We start from the raw sequence: 20,925 nt of genomic DNA on the forward strand, positions 1-20,925 counted from the left end.
ATTAGTTTTATCTAAGGTTTGTGCAGAAGCATTTTATATTTTGATTGGTTTAATGATCCTTGTTGTTGGTAATATTGAATAGAATATACATGTGTGAAGTTATCTCAAAGCCATTAAAGCTACAATGAAGCCCATTTCTTGCACCATTTTAACTTAACTCAGAAATTGTATGACAAAAATTTCGGAATTCAAATTTTTAGCAGTGTCTGAGAAACAATGTCTTGGTACAAACCAAATTTTTATGAAACAAAATGAAATTATCCTACTACCCCTTTTGTAAGTTACAATAACCTGGCGATTGTTAAATAGAAACAATGTCTTGGTACAAACTAAATTTTTATGAAACAAAATGAAATTATCCTACTACCCCTTTTGTAAGTTACAATAACCTGGCGATTGTTAAATATGACAGAGAGAGATCCTTCATCCTTTGATACATGATATACAATTTCACAAATATTTTACTTTACATATAATCATTCATTTAAGAATTTTGTTTGATTTTTTGAAATTGCATTTTTAGAGCATCTTATTTGATTTGAGTTATAATATTTATCTAATCCCTCAGCAATGAATATGATTATGCCATGAAAACAGCTGCTCACAAAATCATACTAAAAAAACTATTTATTTGCAATTAAATGCAGCTGGTGTAACATTCACACCAAGAATTCTTCACCTTTTTGTCTACTTTACTTTATAGGAAAGCATGTCGTTTCTTCTTTTACTTTCTTTCTATTTGTGAGAGAGCAATGCAGCCCAACCAGGTGGAATGAGTTGGATCACTCGCTGGCAACAAAGGACACCCTCCGAAGTGGCGTCACAGCCCTTCTTTCTTTTTCATTACCTCCTTTTTCTTTACACTTTCTGTGCCTATCCCCGTGCCACGCCAGGAACTCGAATCTGGGCATTAGTTGCCTTCGCTCTCTCTCTTCCACGGCCAAACCCTACCACCACTCGGAACGCACGGATGTTGTCCACGTGTTAGCCATCGAAGGCTACACCATATGGGAGTATCGCACCACCGAATCTGCCCCCCATGTTGGAGATCACCGTCCTGGAAATCGAGATTTTGGGATTGGATGAACGTAGTGTGAATTGCATACCTGTGGTTAGATCTTTCCTGAAAATGCTGTAAAAGTTATTGTAGAATTTCGTGTTGTAAATGCCCACAATCTTATAGAATAATTTAAGCTCCATAATTATATTTATTTTTTATTTACTTATGGATTGCTCAATTTGCATTCATGTTGAGTGCCAGTTGAGGTAGAGTTCCAGGTCAATGATTGATGGAAAGAAATGGGTATATTGTGATCTTTGTTGAAGGCACTTGAAAGTTACTTTTGCTATTGCCACTCATCCCCATTTTCCATAGATGTCGAATAGTTGAAACCTAAAGCATGCACACTATACATTTTTGTATTTAACTGTCAAATTCAAAAGATCTTGAAATGAACATATGTAATGTTCTCCTTAAAAACTTGCACCAATCAAAGGCCATGCATTATGTGAGAACCATCCACAAGAGTTTCACATTTTGGCATCTTTTGGTCAAAAGATGCCATATGAACTAAACCAAGACACCAAACCACAGTATTGAATTGATTAATTAGTCTTGTCTTTTTAACCCAACATGGGACAATGTTAGACTAAAATCTCACACACACACACATGGGACATTGTTAGAGTAAAATCTCACACACACACATAAGTATATGTACATGTGAACTCTTACATGCTCATATGGCTTGTATTTTATTAGAATTTACATGACCATGTGGTTTAGAAACATGGGATTTCATAAAACACTTCAAGACATGGATATTTAGAGGCGAGTTTATTCGAGAGTATATTCTCTTAGTTAAGGAATGGATTATTTCAAAAAAGTTAAGTGGAGACACTAATTACGAAGTTTTGAATTGTGACTAGACGGGGGGAGAAAAGATGGTCCCGCTGAGTCAAAGAGTACACGCCAACCCGCGATTTGCCGGGAACGTGAGATAAGCACTGCGCGTGACGGAATTAATCGGTCCGAGCCGGGAGGGGGAAAAGGGCCGGGTGAGCTGGAACGTTTATCCGAACTGACACCACCACTGCGGCCGAGTTGGCAAAGCCGACCCCGACTCTGTGGATCGTGCCGGGTCGGGACTTATCTAACGGGTCCGCCGGGTCCGTCATCGATGCTCAGCACCAGTTTATCCAACTCGCCCAGCCCGGCCCGGTTCGACCCCTTCCCGCCCGGTCCTGCCTCGCGTCATCTAGCGGGCTACATAAACACTCTACCTGGGGTTCATTAACCTTCTCGTCATCGCACTGTGTTTTATCGTATTCAGGCTCTGACATTTGTCTCTCGGCTCTCTGATTCTCGCTCTCTTGCTCTGCCTCGCTCTCGATCGATCGATCGGTCCTCTGATTTTGGTAAATTTTCTTGGCCTCCACTGCTTTCATGATCTTTATAATGAGAGTCGAAGTGGAGTTCGTGAGGTCGTATTTTTAGCGAGAGAGAGTTTTGAGTTGGATCTACGCGGTGGTGGAGTTTCTGCATTACTTGCTCTGTTGATAAGGTTACTGTGTGGAAGTTTTGGTGGAGCACAGGTAGCTTGGTGGAAGTAAGGAACAATTAACGAAATTAGGGACGTCATTAGTGTTTGTAATTGCGATTGGGACAAGTCTTTTTAGAAGCTCTTTTAAGTTGTGCTTTTATTTGTCAGCTGGTTCGTGCTGCCGATCGGCTGATTGTGCTGTAGATGGTTTCATTGGCATTGTGGTGTGTAGCTCACCTCCAGTTAGAGTATGTGCTTGAGCACCTAACGGAACTTATGGTGGATTTTTGTTGCCTCGTGTGTCGTTTTTTCGTGTTCTTGCATGCGTGTCTTGAAATTAACGATCGCTTTCTTGTATGCAGGTTTTTCTGTGACGAGAGTTTGTCTGTCTGCCGACATGTTGGCTGTGGTGCACAAGTCTGTGGCCAAAGCTCCGGAAGAGCTAGTTGCTCCTGATAGCGGGAGCCCTGATTGCCGATTGTCAGGCGGAGACATCTTGTCCGCCTACAAGAAGTCGTACCCTGATGCTGTGGCGATGCATTTCGACGGGAATAGTTTTATGACCTTTTCTCACGCAAAACAAGCTCTGTTGCGTCCAAGGTATATTGTTGGTGTCTCCTGCGTCATCATCTGTGACTACACTTCTGTTTTGTATCTTTGTTACTTTCTTCTCGCTCGAATACTCAGTATGTTCGACTCATTGGGCGTTTCACCTGCTTCGGATAATTAATTCAACCAATCGTCACTATTTAAGACTGCCTTTGATCAAATATGTCTTCAGAAGCCTAGATAATTGTAATGTTTAGTCTTCAGGTATTGAATTTTGATGTCAATGTCTGTAATTGTTATTAGCATCCCGACAGTAAAATTTATTTTCCAAAATTTCAAAGAAAGTCTTATTCAAATGGTGTGTTTCTTCTGATTCTTGTATAACCGCGGTTAACACTAAATAATACACTGTCGGGATGCTAATAACAATTTCGAAGCGTCGGAGTTTGTCTAATTCCTAGACTTTTGTCGTGCTGTTTGGGAATCCATGTCTAGGTGTTCTTGTTACTTAGAACCAACAATACATTTGAAATAGTAAAATATGGAGTTGGCTTCTGAGGTTATTTTGTTGATTTTGCAGAACTTTTTCTGGCGTGGATGACATTTACTGCATGTTTGTTGGAATGCTGGAAAACCTTCCTCAATTAAGGCAGGCCTATGGACTGTCAAAGATGATCACCGAGTGCACACTTATTACGGAAATGTACAGAGTCCTGCGTGATCGAGGCCCCTACTCTGCTGACCAAGTAATCAAAGACTTGTCCGGTGCATTTGCGTTTGTTCTCTACGATAACAAAACGAAGACACTTCTGGTTGCCTGCGTAAGTGTCTTAGTGTTCCAACTGACTGATTTTGCTTTCTCTACGTCTCAGACTCATTGATTCATTTTGCATAATAGTGCTATGTAACTCAATGTGTAATTTATGTTACCATTCTCACTTCGGAATTATGACAATATTTTGCGTCTAATTGGGTTTTATCACATCTGCAGGATCCGCATGGTAAAGTGCCGTTTTATTGGGGAATTGCTGCGGATGGAACTGTGGCCTTTTCTGACGATGCGAAGCTTCTTAAACAAGCGTGTGGCAAGTCGTTTGCACCTTTTCCTCAAGGTATACTACATTTTCCTGACACTGATTGTTCTTTATTGCGCTTAGGTCTATGGCCATGCCACCACCTCTGATGTGTAGCGTCAATAACTTAGTGTGTTATTTGACGAGCAGGATGCTACTTCTCTAGTGCTGGAGGATTGCACAGCTTCGCGCATCCTAAGGGCGAACTGAAGCCTATTCCTAGAATTGATAGCCAGGGACAAATGTGCGGTTCAACGTTTAAGGTGAGTACTAACTTCTGTGGCATCTAATCTGAATCCGTTGGTAGAATTGGATCAGTTTACAAATTCGTAATTTTTAATCTTTTTTTAAGGGCTTTAGATACAGTAATCTCGACAAATTGCAGTCTTGGGTTCTTTCATCGTCTACCAATGCACGGAACGCATCAATTACCAATTCTTAATAACTTGATCACGTTCTTGAACAGGTTGAACAGCAAGTTCTGAAACCTATTGGACAAGGCGTTGCTATGAACTTTCCGGTCCCACACCCGCACCATTAGATAACTGGATTTATAAATGAATTTCTGCTACTTCAAGTCTCTCCTGTCAAGGTAGTGGCTGTAGTTAGAATATAAATGCAATGTTTCCAGAATTCGCTGTGCAGTGACAATTTTCTTGCACATTTAGCTTCACACTTCAGCAGCGTAAACCTGTTCTGAAAGTGGCGATCCAGATTTTATAATGGGCATCCTGACATACTGTAGCAATATTGGGAGATACTGTGAAATCGGAGATGGATCAGTAACATTTATATATTACTCCTTGAACATAGATGATTTTTGAGATATTTTTAATGTAAAGCCGTAGATATTTTACATGAAAACTCTCATATTCTCGCAACGCAATTAGCCAACCGGCAAAATAATACTTTCCATGTAATCACCTACATAACTACATTCTCTGTTTAATAACAGTAAAAGATATTTAAAATATAAATTTGACAAAAGTTCACAGCAAATGTTCCTGGCCAACAACCAATTGTTAAAAATTCACCTACAACCTACTGCGTCTAATATACATACAATTCACATCAGGAAAATTGGCCTACTTTTCTCTCATAATTACCCTATAGCAGATTGAATAAAAATGTGAACATTAACGCTAACATAATCATGCTGCTGGAGTAGACAGTTGCAACTTTTCCAAAACTCTTAAATAATATTGCTCAAAACATACAACAGCAAAGCCAAACTCGTTTAAATTGCAATTCCGTCTCCCGATTACATATAGTACTTCTGAAAACGCATAACAACCTGAGTAGCAGACTAACACACCGAAATACTTAACCAATTCACTTATTTGCCCAAGAGGAAAAATCAGACCTAAAGAAGGAACTGGTTCTCCAATTTAGAAAGAGGTTGGTGCCACATCCGGTGTCTAACCCACGCTATGCTGTTGCACTAAAGTCGGGCAACCATTCCAATCTGCTCATCAATAACTAGTCCCAGAGCTCCACACACATGAAACCCCACCGTCTAAGGTAACCGACTCGGCTAGGGTTCCATGTTTTAAGTCTTCTCAAGCCGAATCGCCGATGGCAAGGTTACCAAGCTGGTCAGTTGGAGGAGATGGGACAGCTTGAGCCATACGCAAGACATCCATGGCTTCAGCTACCTTAGCCTTCAAGGCTTCGGGCGACTCAATTAAATGCAAAACTTCAGTTTGATCCATCTCCAGGAGCATGCCCGTCACCTTGCCAGCAAAATCATGCTCCAGCTGGTCCACCAGAGGGTAAAGCTGCTCACCAAGCATCTGAGAAAACACGAGAGCGAGTGCATTTGCTTAATATTTATAGTAAAAGTGAAAGTTCCAACAAAAGAAAATGTGAAGAAAAAACACGAACTTCCTTGGCACACTAAGTAAAGAAACAGAAAAGTCGAGAAAATTACAGCACGCTGTTGCTCAGGTGGGGCAGAAGCCAAAGCAGAAGCAAGCGCACTGATTGGCAGAGGCTGCTGAGGAACGCCAGCATCAGCATTAGCCACTGGCACACCTCCAATTTCAATGGGAACAGGAAGCATAGCACCCATGATACCCTGAGGAGGAACAGCGACATCTGGAGTGTTCCTCGCATTAGTAGTATATCGGAAGTTCCGGTTACCACCCCGTTGAATCATCTACACCATCAACAATCACAACACACATGTACAAGTTTAGGAGACAAGCAAGTTCTGCATGAGCAAAAAGTACTCTAAAAACTCGTCACCAGTAGTTATCATTTACAAGTTCGGACCATCAAGGACGAACTAAATCTGAGCAACCGACAGAGAGGATGATCAATACTTGCTGCTGAGGCTGTTGCTGCTGAGGTGCCCCGCCACGCCTGCCTCCAGCACGCTGTCCTTGCTGTCCCTGCCTGAGGGGGGGGACATTAGGAAATCCCATGTAGTTTGGAAACTGGGCCCCACCAGGTCTGATCAACTGAGGCTGGTATCCGAACGCGGCAGGCTGCACTTGACAAAATACACAATAAATTCGCCGAACTGTCCACAATTGTCAAACTGCGAACGATTTCATTCTTCCAAAAGATTCTGATTCAGTGATTAAAAGTAGGTGAGATCGAAACATTTGAGTACCCAAATGCTAAGCGCTTGATCACATGGGCAAGCAAACCCACGAGCGACTGCAAAAGCGCTACACAAACTTTCAAGAGGCAGGAATTAACATTGGCGTACCTGAAGTGGGATTGGGCCAGGAGGATGCTGTCCATAGTAAGACATCCCTGGACCCATCCCTGGACCGGCAGGATGGTACATAGGAAGGCTAGTCGGAACTGCAGGACCAACAGGGGTTCGTTGAGCGAATGCAGCCTGCGCATCACGAATAATTAGACATCAGAACCAACGAAAGGGACACCTTTAATGAGACAAAAAAACGCAGTGAACAATTGTCGACCACGATTTCCACTTACTTGCAACCTATTCCTCCTCTCCTCCTTACGCTGTGCCAAGGCTACGTACAAAGGCTTACTTCCAACCATCTTGCCGTTCATTTCAGTCACCTGCAAAACGGTTGTGGAGTAGCAACATTCAAACAAAAGAAACAGAACAAGAAGGAAACATGATGTTGACATACATGATAAGCTTCAAGCCGAATGTAAAATACAATCATCATCTCACCCAAAGGGAGAATCCTATGAAATGTAACACTCCACAGATTATTTCAAGTTTTGAACTCATATCTAGCACCGTCACTGAACGAAGTCACATCCAATTCCCCAGACCTGTTGTCTGCATTAAATGATTCAAACATGAGCACTGATTCCAGCAGAACTAAACCATCGAAAGAGATGACATCATGACAGTAGTCAGAAATGTTATCCATCATACCGCTCGTGTGGCCTCATCCGGAGACGAAAATGCAACAAATCCAGAACCCCGGCTCTGACCCTGAGGGTCTCTCATCACCTATTACGTTCATAAACACACATCACATAGTGTCATAATGTAATCTCAAACCTAGACAACAAGGACCGATTCACCTAAAAATTACTGAACAGATGCAAAAACTAAGCAGTAGTACAGGTCTAAAATTTACCTTGCAAGATACAATGGTTCCGTACTCAGAAAAAATCTCCCTCAACTTCTCATCATCGATGGTATCGTCCAAATTCTTCAGGTACAAATTTACTCCTTGGTACTTCTCGATCCTCTCTTTGCGTTCTTGCTCGAATTTTGCCCTAAGCTCAGCTTCCCTCTCAGACTTCTTCTGCGCTCTTCCAACATACCACTCCTTCTCGTCAAACTTCTTGCCGTTCAAGGCCTCGACAGCTTTGGCGGCATCATCGGCATGCTCGAAATTAACGAATCCAAAGCATTTGGATTTGCCTTCGTTATCCCTCATCACCACAGCACTGCTTATTGGTCCGTAAGCTTCAAACACTTTCTTCAGCTCGTCGTCAGTAGTGCTGTCAGCAAGGTTTTTCACATATACATTGTTGAACTTCGAAACTACTCCTGACTGATCCCTTTCCTGACGACGCACAAAAGGCCCAACAAAAACCTGCTTGTCGTTCAGAAGCATTCCGTTCACCTTCTCGATGGCAGTCTGGGCTGACTCTTCTTGCTCAAACTGGACAAATCCATATCCCTTTGACTGGCCAGAAGGGTCAGTTGCAACCTTGCACGAAAGAATAGTACCGAATGCAGCGAATGTGTCGTGCAGAGCCTTGTTGTCAATAGATTTGTCCAAATTCTGCAAAAAAATTCGCACGAGTTAGAACATAAGACCTGCAAAGGGTGGAAACACGATCATTATTACAGAAAGAATTTCGCCCATACCTTGATAAAGATGTTTGCCGTTCCACTCTTACGAATGCTTGGGTCTCTGTGCGAGAACATAATACGAATTGGTTTTCCGTTCACAGCGTTGAAGTTGAGCAACTCCAAAGCACGAGTAGCTGCCACACAGTCAGGTCCACAGAAGGATATACAGCTCCTCAATCTCATTTGCAACAGAACAACACTGTAGACAATGCTTAGACATCGAAAACAGATGTCCCTTTGCAGCAGACATTATCATTCAAGCCACGCTGTACACGACTACAATGTAAGACAAACAACAAAACACATAGAATAGCAGCACAACTATGAGGTCACGGTGAAATCCATGTAAAATGAGTAGAAAAATTCATCACCATAACAGAAATACTGAGAACATATAGACGTCGTTACAAGATACTAAAACCCTGTTAATCATATGAGAGAAAACCAAAAATCTTAATGAAAGTAAAGCAGATCCTGCAATGAAAACACAAATATGTAAAGGTGTTGAGCATGCATACCATCTTGAGCGTTGTTGTAGTTGACATATGCATACCCTAAAGAACGTCGGGTGATAAGATCACGGCAGACCCGGATGGATACAACTTGCCCGACCTGGCTGAAAATTTCGTATAACTGAGCTTCGGATACAGTGGATTCTAGGTCTCCAACATAGAGAGAAGTGGACACAAAATTAGGCGGTGCAGGTCCACTGGCTGCTGGTGCCTGCTGCTGAACTGGTGCCTGAGCCATGGTAGCTACTGACAAAAGGTCTAAATCAAAACTGCGAAAGTGGAAGCGAATCTGCCGAAAGGATTTGCACAGGTTTTCGACAGCCGACAGACGAGACAGGTATTTTGCCTGGGTGGTAAAGGTTGTGAGTTCTAAGTATCAAGGATTTCTGAATGTTTTTTTTTTTTTTATTTTGATTTTGTTTTGAATAGTTTTAGACCCTGCTGGACAGGATTCCAGGGAACAAGAACGGCGACGAAATAAACGCACCGCGTCTTATCTCCCTCCCCCGGTAGGAATCTCTGCTGCTCCACACACACCACCACAAATAGAAACAGCGACTGCACAGGCACCATATACCACACACGCCAATATAATGTCAGCCTACAGCTCGCTGACGCCGACAGGCCACAGACATCAGGGACTGAACCGCGCCAGCCCTAGCCACACAAGGCAAAAGCGCAGTAATCCTGTGCTAGAGCGCCAGAGTGAACCGAGACACCGCAAGCAACGTACTCAACCATAACGGTACCAACTAACCGAAAGAACAACAAAACCCTACTAATCCAAACAATTGATACAAAATCCACCGAAACCCTAAGGATCGCCAAAATAGCGCCTAATCAATACAGAGGTCAAATAAACACACTAGGAGCCTCACCTGATACAATAAAGCGGCAGCAGTGCGCCTTGGAACTATAATCGCGTCGAAATATTTTTTGGTTTTGGCCACTCGCTTGTCACTGCAGTGCTGCGACAGTGGAGAGTGATGTGCGTGGTAGAGATTGAGGAGAACTTAGCCTGAAATGTGGCCGAGCCTCATCATCTCCCGTGCGAACACATTAGTGCCGAACAGGCAAGGCCTCGGCCAGCGCCTGCTTCAACACACTCACTCGACGTCGAGAGGCTGGGGGGGGACACGCGACGAAAAGAGAGCGGAGGCGGGCCAGGAACAAGAAACAATACCCGAAAGCTCTTCTCGCTCGCTAGGGCTTCCCTCCTACCTACCACTGACCGCCCCCCTCCCATTGTCACCCTCCCACCATCTTAGCCTCGATACCCTCCTTGTACCTACTAAGCATCACCCCAATCCATCACATATCAGTCGTGTACCTTCCCGTTCATTCGCGGATATAAACCCGTTACCGTATATATGATCGTGCGACAGGTTCATCATTCATCCGCAGCAGACTCAACCTGGTTCGGGTCGAAGAGGCGGAGTGGAGGCGCTCTCGGCGGCTGCCTAACTGCCAATGCGATTTGCGCCACGCCTCCGCTGCGTGAACGTGGCTTTGCGAGGTGTTGCGTCGGTCGTTAGGTGTTTTGAAGTGCCGCTGATGACCTCCAGTTCTTGCCTGCAACAGCTTTGGCACCGAGGTCTCCACCTTCGAGTGGTGTTAGGAGGCCTTCCTTCACCTGCCGTGTGTGTGGAGGAAGGCTCTCGTTTCAGCATTGATCGGAGCTTGACTCGTGCTCTTCACTCGTAAGCGAAGTCTGCTTAGGTCTCTGCTCACTTGAGGGTCACTGTGTGGACATGGATGGCCATGTGGATGAATCGGTATATGTGTTGGATGAAATGTTCGATGTGATCCATTCATTCCTAATAGGATAACGTCACGAAATGGGGATTAGTGTCCACTGAATGGATCACATTTGTGGCAGCTATAAAGGATCCAACACTTTTGGTGGGAATTGTGGATTGGAGTTTGTTGGTTTTCAATAAAACAACTTCTATTTTGTTTTAGGCAAGATTATACACTTGAGAGAAGTTGGATGTCAAAGATTTATTCAGTTGTTAATCATTCAATACGAAACTTCAAAAGATATACTAGAATGAATGTATGTGTAAAAACAGTATAGTGACTATCACACTGTTTGTTTTTTTATTTTAATAAGTATGTATGTAATATTATTTTATTATAAAAAAGCATTGCAATCATTCCATGTATTGCGTATGCAGGAAATTAAATATAATAAAATAGGGTTTTAATCATGAATATTCAAGAGATTAAATTTTCTTTTGAAAAAAAAAACATTTTTACAAAGTCAATTTATGATACTTCCAAACATCTTACATTAAATAAATAAATTTATTGTTATTTTTAACATTTTTTAAATTTAAATTTAAATTAATCACGTTTTAATTTGCAAACAACAGGTATTTTTTGTAGAATAAAAAAGATAAACGTTGCATTGTATTACTTACATCAAATCATTTTTGTGAAAAAAATTAAATCTAAATGCATGGATTATTCATTAAAAATAAATAAATAAATAAAATACTAATTACACGAATTTACTTTGCATAGTAGTTGGTAGCAATTACAAATTGGAGTTGTAGGTTACAATTATGTAATTTAGAAAAAACATGTTATTGATATATATTTGTTAATGATTAAATATATCTGGTAGTTTATTAACAAGTGTGAAACTTTTTTTCTTTTTTTTTTTTTTTTTTCCTTCTTCTTCTTCTTCTTCTTCTTCAATTTATTTATTATGTACTTATAATGCCCATTCGTTTGATTAACTGCATACACCCATAGTACTGATAAAAACTATACTTGCATACATTCAAATACTAGCACATGGAAAGTAATCAGAAAAATAATATTTGCATGTCTCACATACACACACACATATATGGCAATAATCATACTAAGTGCAATTGAGTTGTTTTAAGTAGAGACATTCCTATTTGCATGCAATTGGAAGTTTAGTGTTTTTTTTGGTCTCAAGCACATTAGTTGGTAAGATAATAAAAATTATGTTTCATGATATAGTATTGTGATTTAAAAGACTAAGACATGCAAATAATAACAACACAAGAAGAATACATACTCATTTAATACTTCTACTGTGTATGAATGAAGTTGATTTTGTCTCATGAAACATGTAAATATTTGTATGTTAAAATATAATATTTTTGTATTATGCTAAAGTTGATACAACAATCAAGCATTGTTGTGTTATTATTATGATCAAATTTCACACTCATTTATCATCAATTAAAATTTGACTATTATGAGTAAGTTGGGTTTCTATTTAAGCAATGTCAAGTAATAATTAATACAAAATATTTACTTTAATGATCTTAATTATTTCCCCTGAAAAATAAATCAAAAAAATATACTTGACAACTGAATTCTATGCATTTTTATTTAATTGTTAATATAAATAGTTATACTGTGTAAAGGCATCACAAATATATTTATCGCATTTTTGTCAATATAGAGAACAAATAATTTAGAATGTTAACTTCCTTTTCTTTTTAACATGCTTAATACATATACATTATTTGTTAATGTTAGTTTTTAGCATTATAAATACACATCTCACTATTTAATTTGTCGTGTATATACACACACATTGATTTAATGTAATTTACCTAATTAATATATATATATATATATATATATATATATGAATGCTTAGATATTGATGATGTTGCTATTACTCATCCAAGGTTATTTACACTTACTCTTCGTACACACACACAACCTCCCCCCCCCCCAAATAAGACATGCAAACAAAAGGTATCCTAAACCCTAGAAAGAAATACCCACCCATGATAGAAGGGGATGGATTCGGCATTGTAGCTTCACAAGGAATTATTTAAGTGAAGGGTGACGTGCGTGTGATAGGGGAAGAATTTAAGGAATGTGCGGCGTCGTGCACACGACGGTTCCGCAGTGGAACCTGCCATCCTGTCCCCCAAGTAGGGTTTCCGCTTCGGTGCCTCGTCTGCCTCCATTCTCGCTCGCTGCGAGATCCGTGCCTGAGAAGCACGAGCGCCTTTGCATCCCCTGACTGATGCACGCATCTTGTCGATGCTGCCACGTTCTCCGCCAGGGGTTTTCCAGGTACACACACTCGCCCCGCTTGCTTACGAAGAAGTCGTGGAGTTTTGAACGGTGAGTTGAGCAAGGAAGGATGCACGGTCAGTTGGATCTCTTCGAAACCTCTTGTGTGCTTGCTTACCACCCGTCTCGTCGTTCCCTTCCCCGAACGAATCCAATTCCCCTAGGTCTACGCATCCCCGTTGTGGCAGAATTCACTGCAGGCCTTTGTTGTAGGCACCTTGTGAATGGTAAGAATGTGAAGGTTTCGTAAAGTGGACATTCTTGGACGATTCGGGGAAGAATTCTAAGTGTGTCGTGGTGATTGTGTTGTCCCTCCGTCATCATTTTTGACATGTCGTCGTCCCATAAGTCTTTCATGCTTCTTGTGTGTCTTTTAGGCAGGTTTCACTTTCTCATGAGTTTGGTGGAGTTGTCTCGAAGTAGAGTTTCTTGAGCTCCAGCGAATTAGGGCCGAAGAGACGCAATTTGTCAAAAACGGGTGACATTGTTGCTGCCTTACGTTTCGCTTTCTGGTTTCTTTGGTTATCTCGCTAGTGGGTTTGAGAATAGGTCGGTTTTTCGAGACTATGTTGTCAGAGCGATCTTGCTGTTTTTATTGAGTTTATTTTTGACTTGGGAGCAGCTCATATGCTCGTTACCAAGGAATGCTTTCGCAACAGTAATTGTTGTTCGCTGTGTATGGAACACTGCGGCGCCCGTTTATTTTGGCGTTGTTTTTTTGATCTCGTTACGATGTGCTGTCTAAGCTCTTTGAATTACACATGAGAATATCCTGAACGAGTATGTATGAGAGATGATAAGCAGAAATGCTTGGAATTTCTGTTACACTTTTATGGTTCTACGGTCTTAGGCTTAATCATGCGAATCTTTATGAACTAGGTTCGTGTTTACTTAGAGTTCTTGGTGTAATTGATACTTCTGCTGTTGTGAGGTGGTTTGAACGAAACCTGCATTCAAATGACGTGGGGATTGTCAATGTTGGATCTGAACTTTCTAATTCTCTTTAGTACTAAAAGTTTTTCTAGACGAACTTTTAATTGACGCTGTTAGCTTTAGTTCTCTAAATAGCTAGAGTGGGAAAGTTGTAAAGTAAAATAGCAATCTAGCTCGAAATTACTACATTAAGGGTTTCAGGCTTTGTAGGGCTGTCCTAACACTGGACTGTGGATGTTCGATCCTGTAGAATTATTATGTTTCAATTTACAATAATGTCTGGTTGCTGTAACGATTGTTGGTCCCAATGATCCGTGCCTTGCTGGCTGCTCACATAACAGTGCTATGAGTGCTTCAAGTATTACCTGTGTGTGGAGAGTAGTGCAATGAAGTTGGCTCTTCGGCCTTTGAGAGACACAATTCGAGGATCGTAGATCTGAACCTTTGAGGTGTTGCAACTGCAGGGATAGCCATGGACCTGAATGTGATATGGTGACTGCTACGTAGCCTCTCGCAGTTATGGTGTCGCAATGTCCTTGGTTTTAATAGCGTTGAAGCAAATAGACAAGTGTCGTTTTCTGCACTCGCCGGCATTGCGATGGGTATTTTTTTAAGTTCAGCACGGAGCCCAGAGCATGAAACCTCCATTGCCAATAGTGATTCAACAAAGAGGCAGCGCATGAGTGTTGAAAATGAACAACAACCAGCAATTATCCCAGGTTTACCTGAAGAGATCGCACTTCAAATTTTGGCCCGTGTCACACGGGGCAACCATCCTCTTTTACGTTGTGTATGCAAGTCCTGGTACCGTATTCTCTCCACATCTGAAATCTTCAATCTCAGGAAGGAGCTGGGTGTGATGGAGGAGTGGTTGTACGTGTTGATGAAGGATGAAGAGGATCACCTTGGATGGCATGTACTGGACCCTGTGGAAGGGAAATGGCGGAAACTACCTCCCATGCCTGAGATAGCAAACATTGCCAAGAAGACTGATGCACCTGAGACATCATGGGGATGGAGGATTCCTTTGGGTCCTTTGCGAATGATGCGGCTTACTGGCCTTTTTGGGGGTTGGTTCCAGCGGAAGGGCTTCCTGGACAAGACACCTTTTTGTGGCTGCTCGGCGGGAGCTATTAATGGCAGCCTCTACGTCCTGGGGGGCTTCTCGTGGGCAAGTGCTATGCGTGCGGTCTGGAGGTATGACTCGCGGACGAACACGTGGGCGTCATCAGCGGGGATGGAAGTTGCGCGCGCATATTGCAAGACAGGGGTTGTGGACAACAAGCTTTATGCTATTGGTGGAGTTGACCGGGGCCGAGGGGGCCTAACTCCTCTGCAGTCCGCTGAGGTTTATGACCCTGAGACCGATTCATGGTCCCAAGTTGCCCCGATGCCATTTCGTAGGGCACAAGTGATTCCCACAGCTTTTCTCGCAGACATGTTGAAGCCAATTGCAACAGGGATGGCTTCTTACAATGGAAAGCTTTGTGTTCCCCAAAGTTTGTACTCGTGGCCCTTTTTCGTTGATGTTGGTGGGGAGATATTCGACCCTGCAACGGATACTTGGGCTGAGATGCCAAATGGAATGGGGGAAGACTGGCCTGCCCGACAGGCAGGGACAAAGCTATCGGTTGTAGTGGGCGGGAAGCTGTATGCTCTTGACCCTACAAGTTCTATGGATGGGAGCAAGATCAAGGTATATGACTCTGAGCAGGATGTGTGGAAGGTTGTGTTGAAGAAGGTACCTATCCTACTTGATCTCAGTGACTCGGAGTCGCCTTATCTGTTGGCTGGATTTGATGGAAAGCTACATGTCATTACAAAGGATATCAATGATAACGTCACAGTTTTAAGGGCAGAGTTGGGAGATAACTCTCAGTCACAGAATGCAAAGGAGTCCGTGTGTGGGTGGAAGACAATTTCGAGTGCCAGCTTTGGCCCTGTCGAGCTTGTTGCTTGTCAAGTCCTTGATTTGTAACAACTAAGTTCTTGGTCGGATTCGCCAGCCCATAGCAAGATAATGATGGAAACATCATAGAAGTGCGCCTGTTCTGCTTATTCCTTTTTATGAGCTCGTGCGATTTTAGTATTGACCATGTTAGTGTGAATTCAATTAGAGCGACTTAACGAGGGTCATCTCTCTTAGTAATGTAATTATGGAGTGACCTGTAACTGTAGATTATTGTTGTACATACTTTAGCAGATTGGTGGGCGTTAATTGCCACCTTTATACCATAAGAAGTTTCCAATATCCTTCAAGCTGTATAGTGTTATTGCTTATTGGAGTTAAGTACCTCACATTTAGCGTGCGTGAATTTCTCGTGAGCATCTACTTGGATGATCGTCAGAATTTCATATACCGTCTCTGTCATGGAGTGCACGCACATCCTATTGTTGTGTAATCATTTTGCACATTCTAGTGGAATATAACTGTTCATGACGGACCTATTAACGTTCACCTTGTAGCTTGTGATGTTCGTGTGTGTGGATGTGCTTTAGTTTTGATTTTATCTGGAATCTAAAAGACGTGGATGCATGCGTATAACATGGTACTCAAGGTTGTGTGATTATATGATACTGTCGCACCTGTGGTTTTGAAATGATGTTGATGCCATCCAAGCTCATCAGCTTTCGTTTTTCGAAGAATTTATTGCTCCAACTGTCTGACGAACTGATGATAATCATTTCTGTAGAATGCTCCTGGGGACGAAATGGTTGGTGCGCACTTTTTGTGATGATCTCTCTTCGTTTCTTCTCGAGAACTGAACTCCGGCCAGAAGCTCTTGTCCAAAAACACACAGTTGCTCCTAGAATCGACCCATCACCTACAGCAATGGGAAGAGAGTTATGGAGCCCATTGAATACCACATTATGCGTGGTTCAGTATCCAGTGAGAGGTGTCGATGATCAATCACCCCTATAATGCACGCCTCCCATTAATGCTTTGCTTGCTTACGGTAGAAAATAATGTAAACAGTATTTTCTTATATCATTCTGCTGTTTGAGTTACATCTCAAAAGAGATGTTTGTCCAGAATCGACGTCGGTGGTTGTGGGTGCAGGTGATCAGGTACAAAGCACAGCTTCTCCTCCATAGCAGTGTAGATCTTCTGTAATTAAAACCACTCAACCATGCTGATTGCTAAGCTTACAAATCAAAGTCGAGACTCTTATCTGGTTTGATCTGGAAAGAATCAAAGGTGGAAGTTCAATGCCTGCCATGAAGAATCCCTGTGTATTTAGTGACCTATTTATGCATCGTGAGCGATTACCCTCTGCAGTGTCGTTGTCTTTCTGTTTGAACAAAATAGAAAAACAAAACCTGAGCATCTTAAAAGCATGAAAAGAAAAGTTGGTAAATGCACAAATCTTATTGTCTCTTTACATAGATTGTAACATTTTACTCACCATTTTTTGCACTAGAATCTCAACTGTTTTTTTTTTTTTTTTTTTTTTTTTTTTTAGTATGGTTTTCTTTTGGAGTGTATGGTTGCATACTATATCCATCTCAATTGGTTTTTAAAAATATATTATCAATTGTATTTGTACCTCAAAATAATCCTTTTGTTCAATTTTATGCATTATATATATATATATATATATATATATATATATATATTTGTGTAATTCTTGCCTAAATAAATTTATTGACATTGTAAGAAATTATGATTCACCAGAGGTAGAAATAATCAAGAACAACAATGTGACGTGTTCTTGAAAAGAGCATCAAATCTTTGAAGAAAACATGGTTTTTTGCACTCATCAAATGGCAACAAGTAAATACTTCATCAGTGTGCAAGTTTGGTATAAATGTTGATTGGAGCAATTACTTTATATATATATATATATATATATATACACTTAACTCTAGAGTTTTTCAAAGAAACTCTAATGTAACTTTATATGGCCTTCTAAAATAAACAAAGTAAGTTTTTAACTATTTATAATAATTTTGGACAAGAGAGAAAGAAGGACTTAAAATATATTAGTAGTAAAGAAAAGATATCATGTGCTTTCATATACTATTTCAATAAAAATCACAATATGATATAAGCAGAATTGGTAATCTTTATGTATTTGTAACTAAGTAGAGTAGTTGTACTTAAAAAGGAGTGTTTGGATCTCAGTTAAGAATGGTGACGAGTGGTTAGTGGCCAAGAGGTCATCACCGATTTAGGGTTTCCTTTTAAGACCAGGATTAGGGCTTGCTCACGCCATCTCGAATCCCACCTTTTCTTCTCCCGATTCTTATCAACGTCGCATCATCCAAGCACTGCCACTGACGGACCTAGATTGATTTTCTTCGCCCAGTACCCATCGTGCTACACACTCTGTCTCGCCGTTCATGGCCACTCTTTGCGCGCATGTCTGCAAGTGTTCAACGTGGCCGATTCGACACATTTTCATTAAACCCACAATCGGTAGCATTCCTCTCTTCTACACGACGATTTGGAGCTCCTTCGTTCAAGCGACAGGGTACGCCTCCCAACCCAACTTCCGACCAACCGTAAACTGTAGTTGTGCGGAATTATTGACAGGAAATTGAATTTCTGTCCCCCAGTTCGAAGAAATTGTTAGTTCGTGGAGGTCTGGGGGGGGGGGGGCATAGTTTGTTATTTGTCTATTTCATTTGTGCTGTGCAACGTAGCTGAAGTGATGATCAGAAATGCCCAGCTGTCCGATTTTTTTTTTTAAATTTGTTGATCATTTCTCAGCATATCCATGAATTTGTTTAACATGGTGAACGTGAGTTTCAACCTCATGAATTGATTGTCAAGTGGCGTAATTTCTATTAAATTAACGCTGATGTATTGATTCTGACCGATGTCACAGACGAGATAAAAAATTGTTTATTTGTTTTCTGGCGTGCCCTTGTTAACTGCAACCTTTGATATATATATATATATATATATATATTGTGAATTTATGTCAGGTCTTTGTTCATTATTGCATGATTTAGTGGTTGTTGTGAATTCAAAGTAGCCTGGATGAAATTTTCATGTTAAAATTTAGCTTGCAAACTGTCCTAAAGAGTGCTGGATTCTCTCTTCAAATGATGATAATAGTAGTAGCATCATGAAAAAAGGCTGCCAATAGTACGGATTGACACGAAGTGCAACTTTACTAGAAAAAAATGACGCATTTATTAGCAAAAGTATTGAATTGATAATATGGCTAAAAAATTCAGAGATTTAAATTTTGGCTGGTGCCAAGAATTCATTTCATAAATTAGCATAACGTAAAAGCTAATAGCAAAATTATTGAAAAGTAATTGGAGGTGAAATCATTTGGTCAGGTTATAATATATATTTTAAATATATGGGTAAAGTTGATTGGTAAAGAATCATCTCCAAGAAATCAACATTTATTCCTAGATTCTGTTCTATATTATTAATACTTGGATTAATGATTTTCTTCAGTATTTAAAAAGATTTATATGAAAAATAATCAGACACAATTACTAAATAGCAAAATCTAAAAGAATCAATTAAAAAAATCAACAACACTGGCAGCAATATTTAATGTAACAATATCTAAATTAACTTGTATTGATTCCTACATTGCATATATCCAAAGTTCATTTTGAAGAAATAAAAATAAATAAAACTATAAAAATTAATAAAAATATTTAAAAATATTATATTTTTAGTATTTTTATTTTTATTTACACTTCTTTTCTAAATTATTATTTTGTAGATTAATGTATTTTGTAGAAAAATACATTAAACTTTTAAAATCAATAGTAGGTTTAAGGTTACCAATTGTTTAGTCTTAAAAAAGAAGTCTATGAGAAGATAAAAGAATTTTGGGGGTTGTTTTCTTTTAATTTTACTTTTTTATACATACTACAAATAAATGTAGTGGTAATTCTTTAAAATGTTTATTAAAATAACATGTATAAAATATATAATAATATTTTTATAAATTTATTAATGATATTCTTTTGAAAATAAGAAATAAGAAATAAAAATTTAAGGTAGATTATTTTAATTATTTATATTTTATAATAGGCTATATATAATAAAAGTAAAAATATTATAATTAAATCTTAGAATTTAGATTGTAACAATAATGAATGTGTTTGTTTAAAAAAGTGTAATTTTAGAATATGAAAATAAAATAAAATATTACTAAAGATAAATTTTATTATATATATATATATATATATATATAAAATATTATAGCAACCCTAATTTTTATTAAATCAATCCATAACATTGCACTTCTTGAGCCTTCATCTCCATTCTCAGCTATTGCCGCCAATTCCCTTATTCTCAACCTACCTCCACAGCCCTCATCGGCAATCCCATCTTGTACTTCCCATCCTTGTTTTGGTGACATTATTGTATGGAATTTATAGACTGGTCTTGTATACACTTAGCTCAAAATTTAAGGTCTTGCAATTGAATCAAAGCATGCCGATCATAAAGAACGTTCATTTCATCTATTCTTAAAATGATTGTCCAAAGGTGAATGTGACAAATGATAATTATGCTATTGGCTGAGGTGGTGATCTTCCATTGTGCATTATTTTAAATTTTGAGAAACTCAAGTCATTGTGCTTATCAACTCAAGAAAATGCATTTTGTTTTTGTTTTTGTTTTTGTTTTTTTTTTTGTTTGTTTTTATTTAGGATGACATAAGGCAAAGAAAAGTGAATATTTTGGTAAAATATCCAATAAAGAATCACAAACATTTGCTTCTAAATTTTCAAGTGATTCTTCTATGATGAAAAACAAGCAAGTCGGATTTTAAGCTCTTGATCAACAATGCAAGAGTCTGACTACAACAAGGAAGTAAATCAGCAATACAACTTTAAAAATTGGTGTTGCTCTTTCTCTCTCTCTTTTTATCAATGGTCGTCCAAAGGAATCAGCTTAGTCATGAATTCAATATGAAACACATCTAAATTATACTCAAATGAATCTTTTT

General features: G+C 39.7%; 3 protein-coding genes and 1 long non-coding RNA gene across 8 annotated transcripts; 2 read left to right on the forward strand and 2 right to left on the reverse strand.

Annotated features, from left to right (window-relative positions):
• Positions 1-2,310: 2,310 nt before the first annotated feature.
• LOC112291283 (stem-specific protein TSJT1) lies at positions 2,311-5,046 on the forward strand. Of its 3 annotated transcripts, none has more exons than XM_024538461.3 (6): positions 2,311-2,609; positions 2,906-3,143; positions 3,673-3,913; positions 4,084-4,204; positions 4,316-4,428; positions 4,632-5,046. In XM_024538461.3, exons 2-6 carry the CDS (start codon positions 2,941-2,943, stop codon positions 4,704-4,706), a joined length of 753 nt encoding a protein of 250 aa, XP_024394229.1. In that variant the 5' UTR covers positions 2,311-2,609; positions 2,906-2,940; the 3' UTR covers positions 4,707-5,046. The 3 variants fall into 3 exon arrangements, with proteins under 3 accessions (XP_024394229.1, XP_024394230.1, XP_024394228.1); XM_024538462.3 differs by having other exon boundaries at positions 2,311-2,595; XM_024538460.3 differs by having other exon boundaries at positions 2,311-2,418.
• Positions 5,047-5,379: 333 nt separating this feature from the next.
• Positions 5,380-10,113, reverse strand: LOC112291280 (polyadenylate-binding protein 2). Its single transcript, XM_024538456.3, has 10 exons — positions 9,862-10,113; positions 8,990-9,541; positions 8,487-8,605; positions 7,744-8,400; positions 7,536-7,613; positions 7,118-7,207; positions 6,882-7,016; positions 6,490-6,654; positions 6,096-6,323; positions 5,380-5,958 (listed from the first exon to the last, which is right to left on the reverse strand). Exons 2-10 carry the CDS (start codon positions 9,219-9,221, stop codon positions 5,725-5,727), a joined length of 1,938 nt encoding a protein of 645 aa, XP_024394224.1. The 5' UTR covers positions 9,222-9,541; positions 9,862-10,113; the 3' UTR covers positions 5,380-5,724.
• A 2,848-nt stretch (positions 10,114-12,961) lies between these two features.
• On the forward strand, positions 12,962-16,451 carry LOC112291281 (F-box/kelch-repeat protein At1g22040). Of its 3 annotated transcripts, none has more exons than XM_090255608.1 (2): positions 12,962-13,137; positions 14,458-16,451. In XM_090255608.1, the coding sequence occupies exon 2, from the start codon at positions 14,592-14,594 to the stop codon at positions 15,969-15,971; it is 1,380 nt and encodes a 459-aa protein (XP_090111734.1). In that variant the 5' UTR covers positions 12,962-13,137; positions 14,458-14,591; the 3' UTR covers positions 15,972-16,451. The 3 variants fall into 3 exon arrangements, with proteins under 3 accessions (XP_090111734.1, XP_024394226.1, XP_024394225.1); XM_024538458.3 differs by having other exon boundaries at positions 12,962-13,111; XM_024538457.3 differs by having other exon boundaries at positions 12,962-13,060.
• On the reverse strand, positions 13,307-19,163 carry LOC149987801 (uncharacterized). The gene is made up of 3 exons (XR_016506228.1): positions 17,667-19,163; positions 14,359-17,286; positions 13,307-14,007 (listed from the first exon to the last, which is right to left on the reverse strand). It is a non-coding gene; the product is annotated as an uncharacterized LOC149987801 (long non-coding RNA).
• Positions 19,164-20,925: the final 1,762 nt, after the last annotated feature.

The sequence above is a fragment of the Physcomitrium patens genome, chromosome 14 (genome assembly GCF_059467195.1).
Source record: "Physcomitrium patens ecotype Gransden chromosome 14, ASM5946719v1, whole genome shotgun sequence".
In the NCBI taxonomy this organism is placed as follows: domain Eukaryota; kingdom Viridiplantae; phylum Streptophyta; class Bryopsida; order Funariales; family Funariaceae; genus Physcomitrium; species Physcomitrium patens.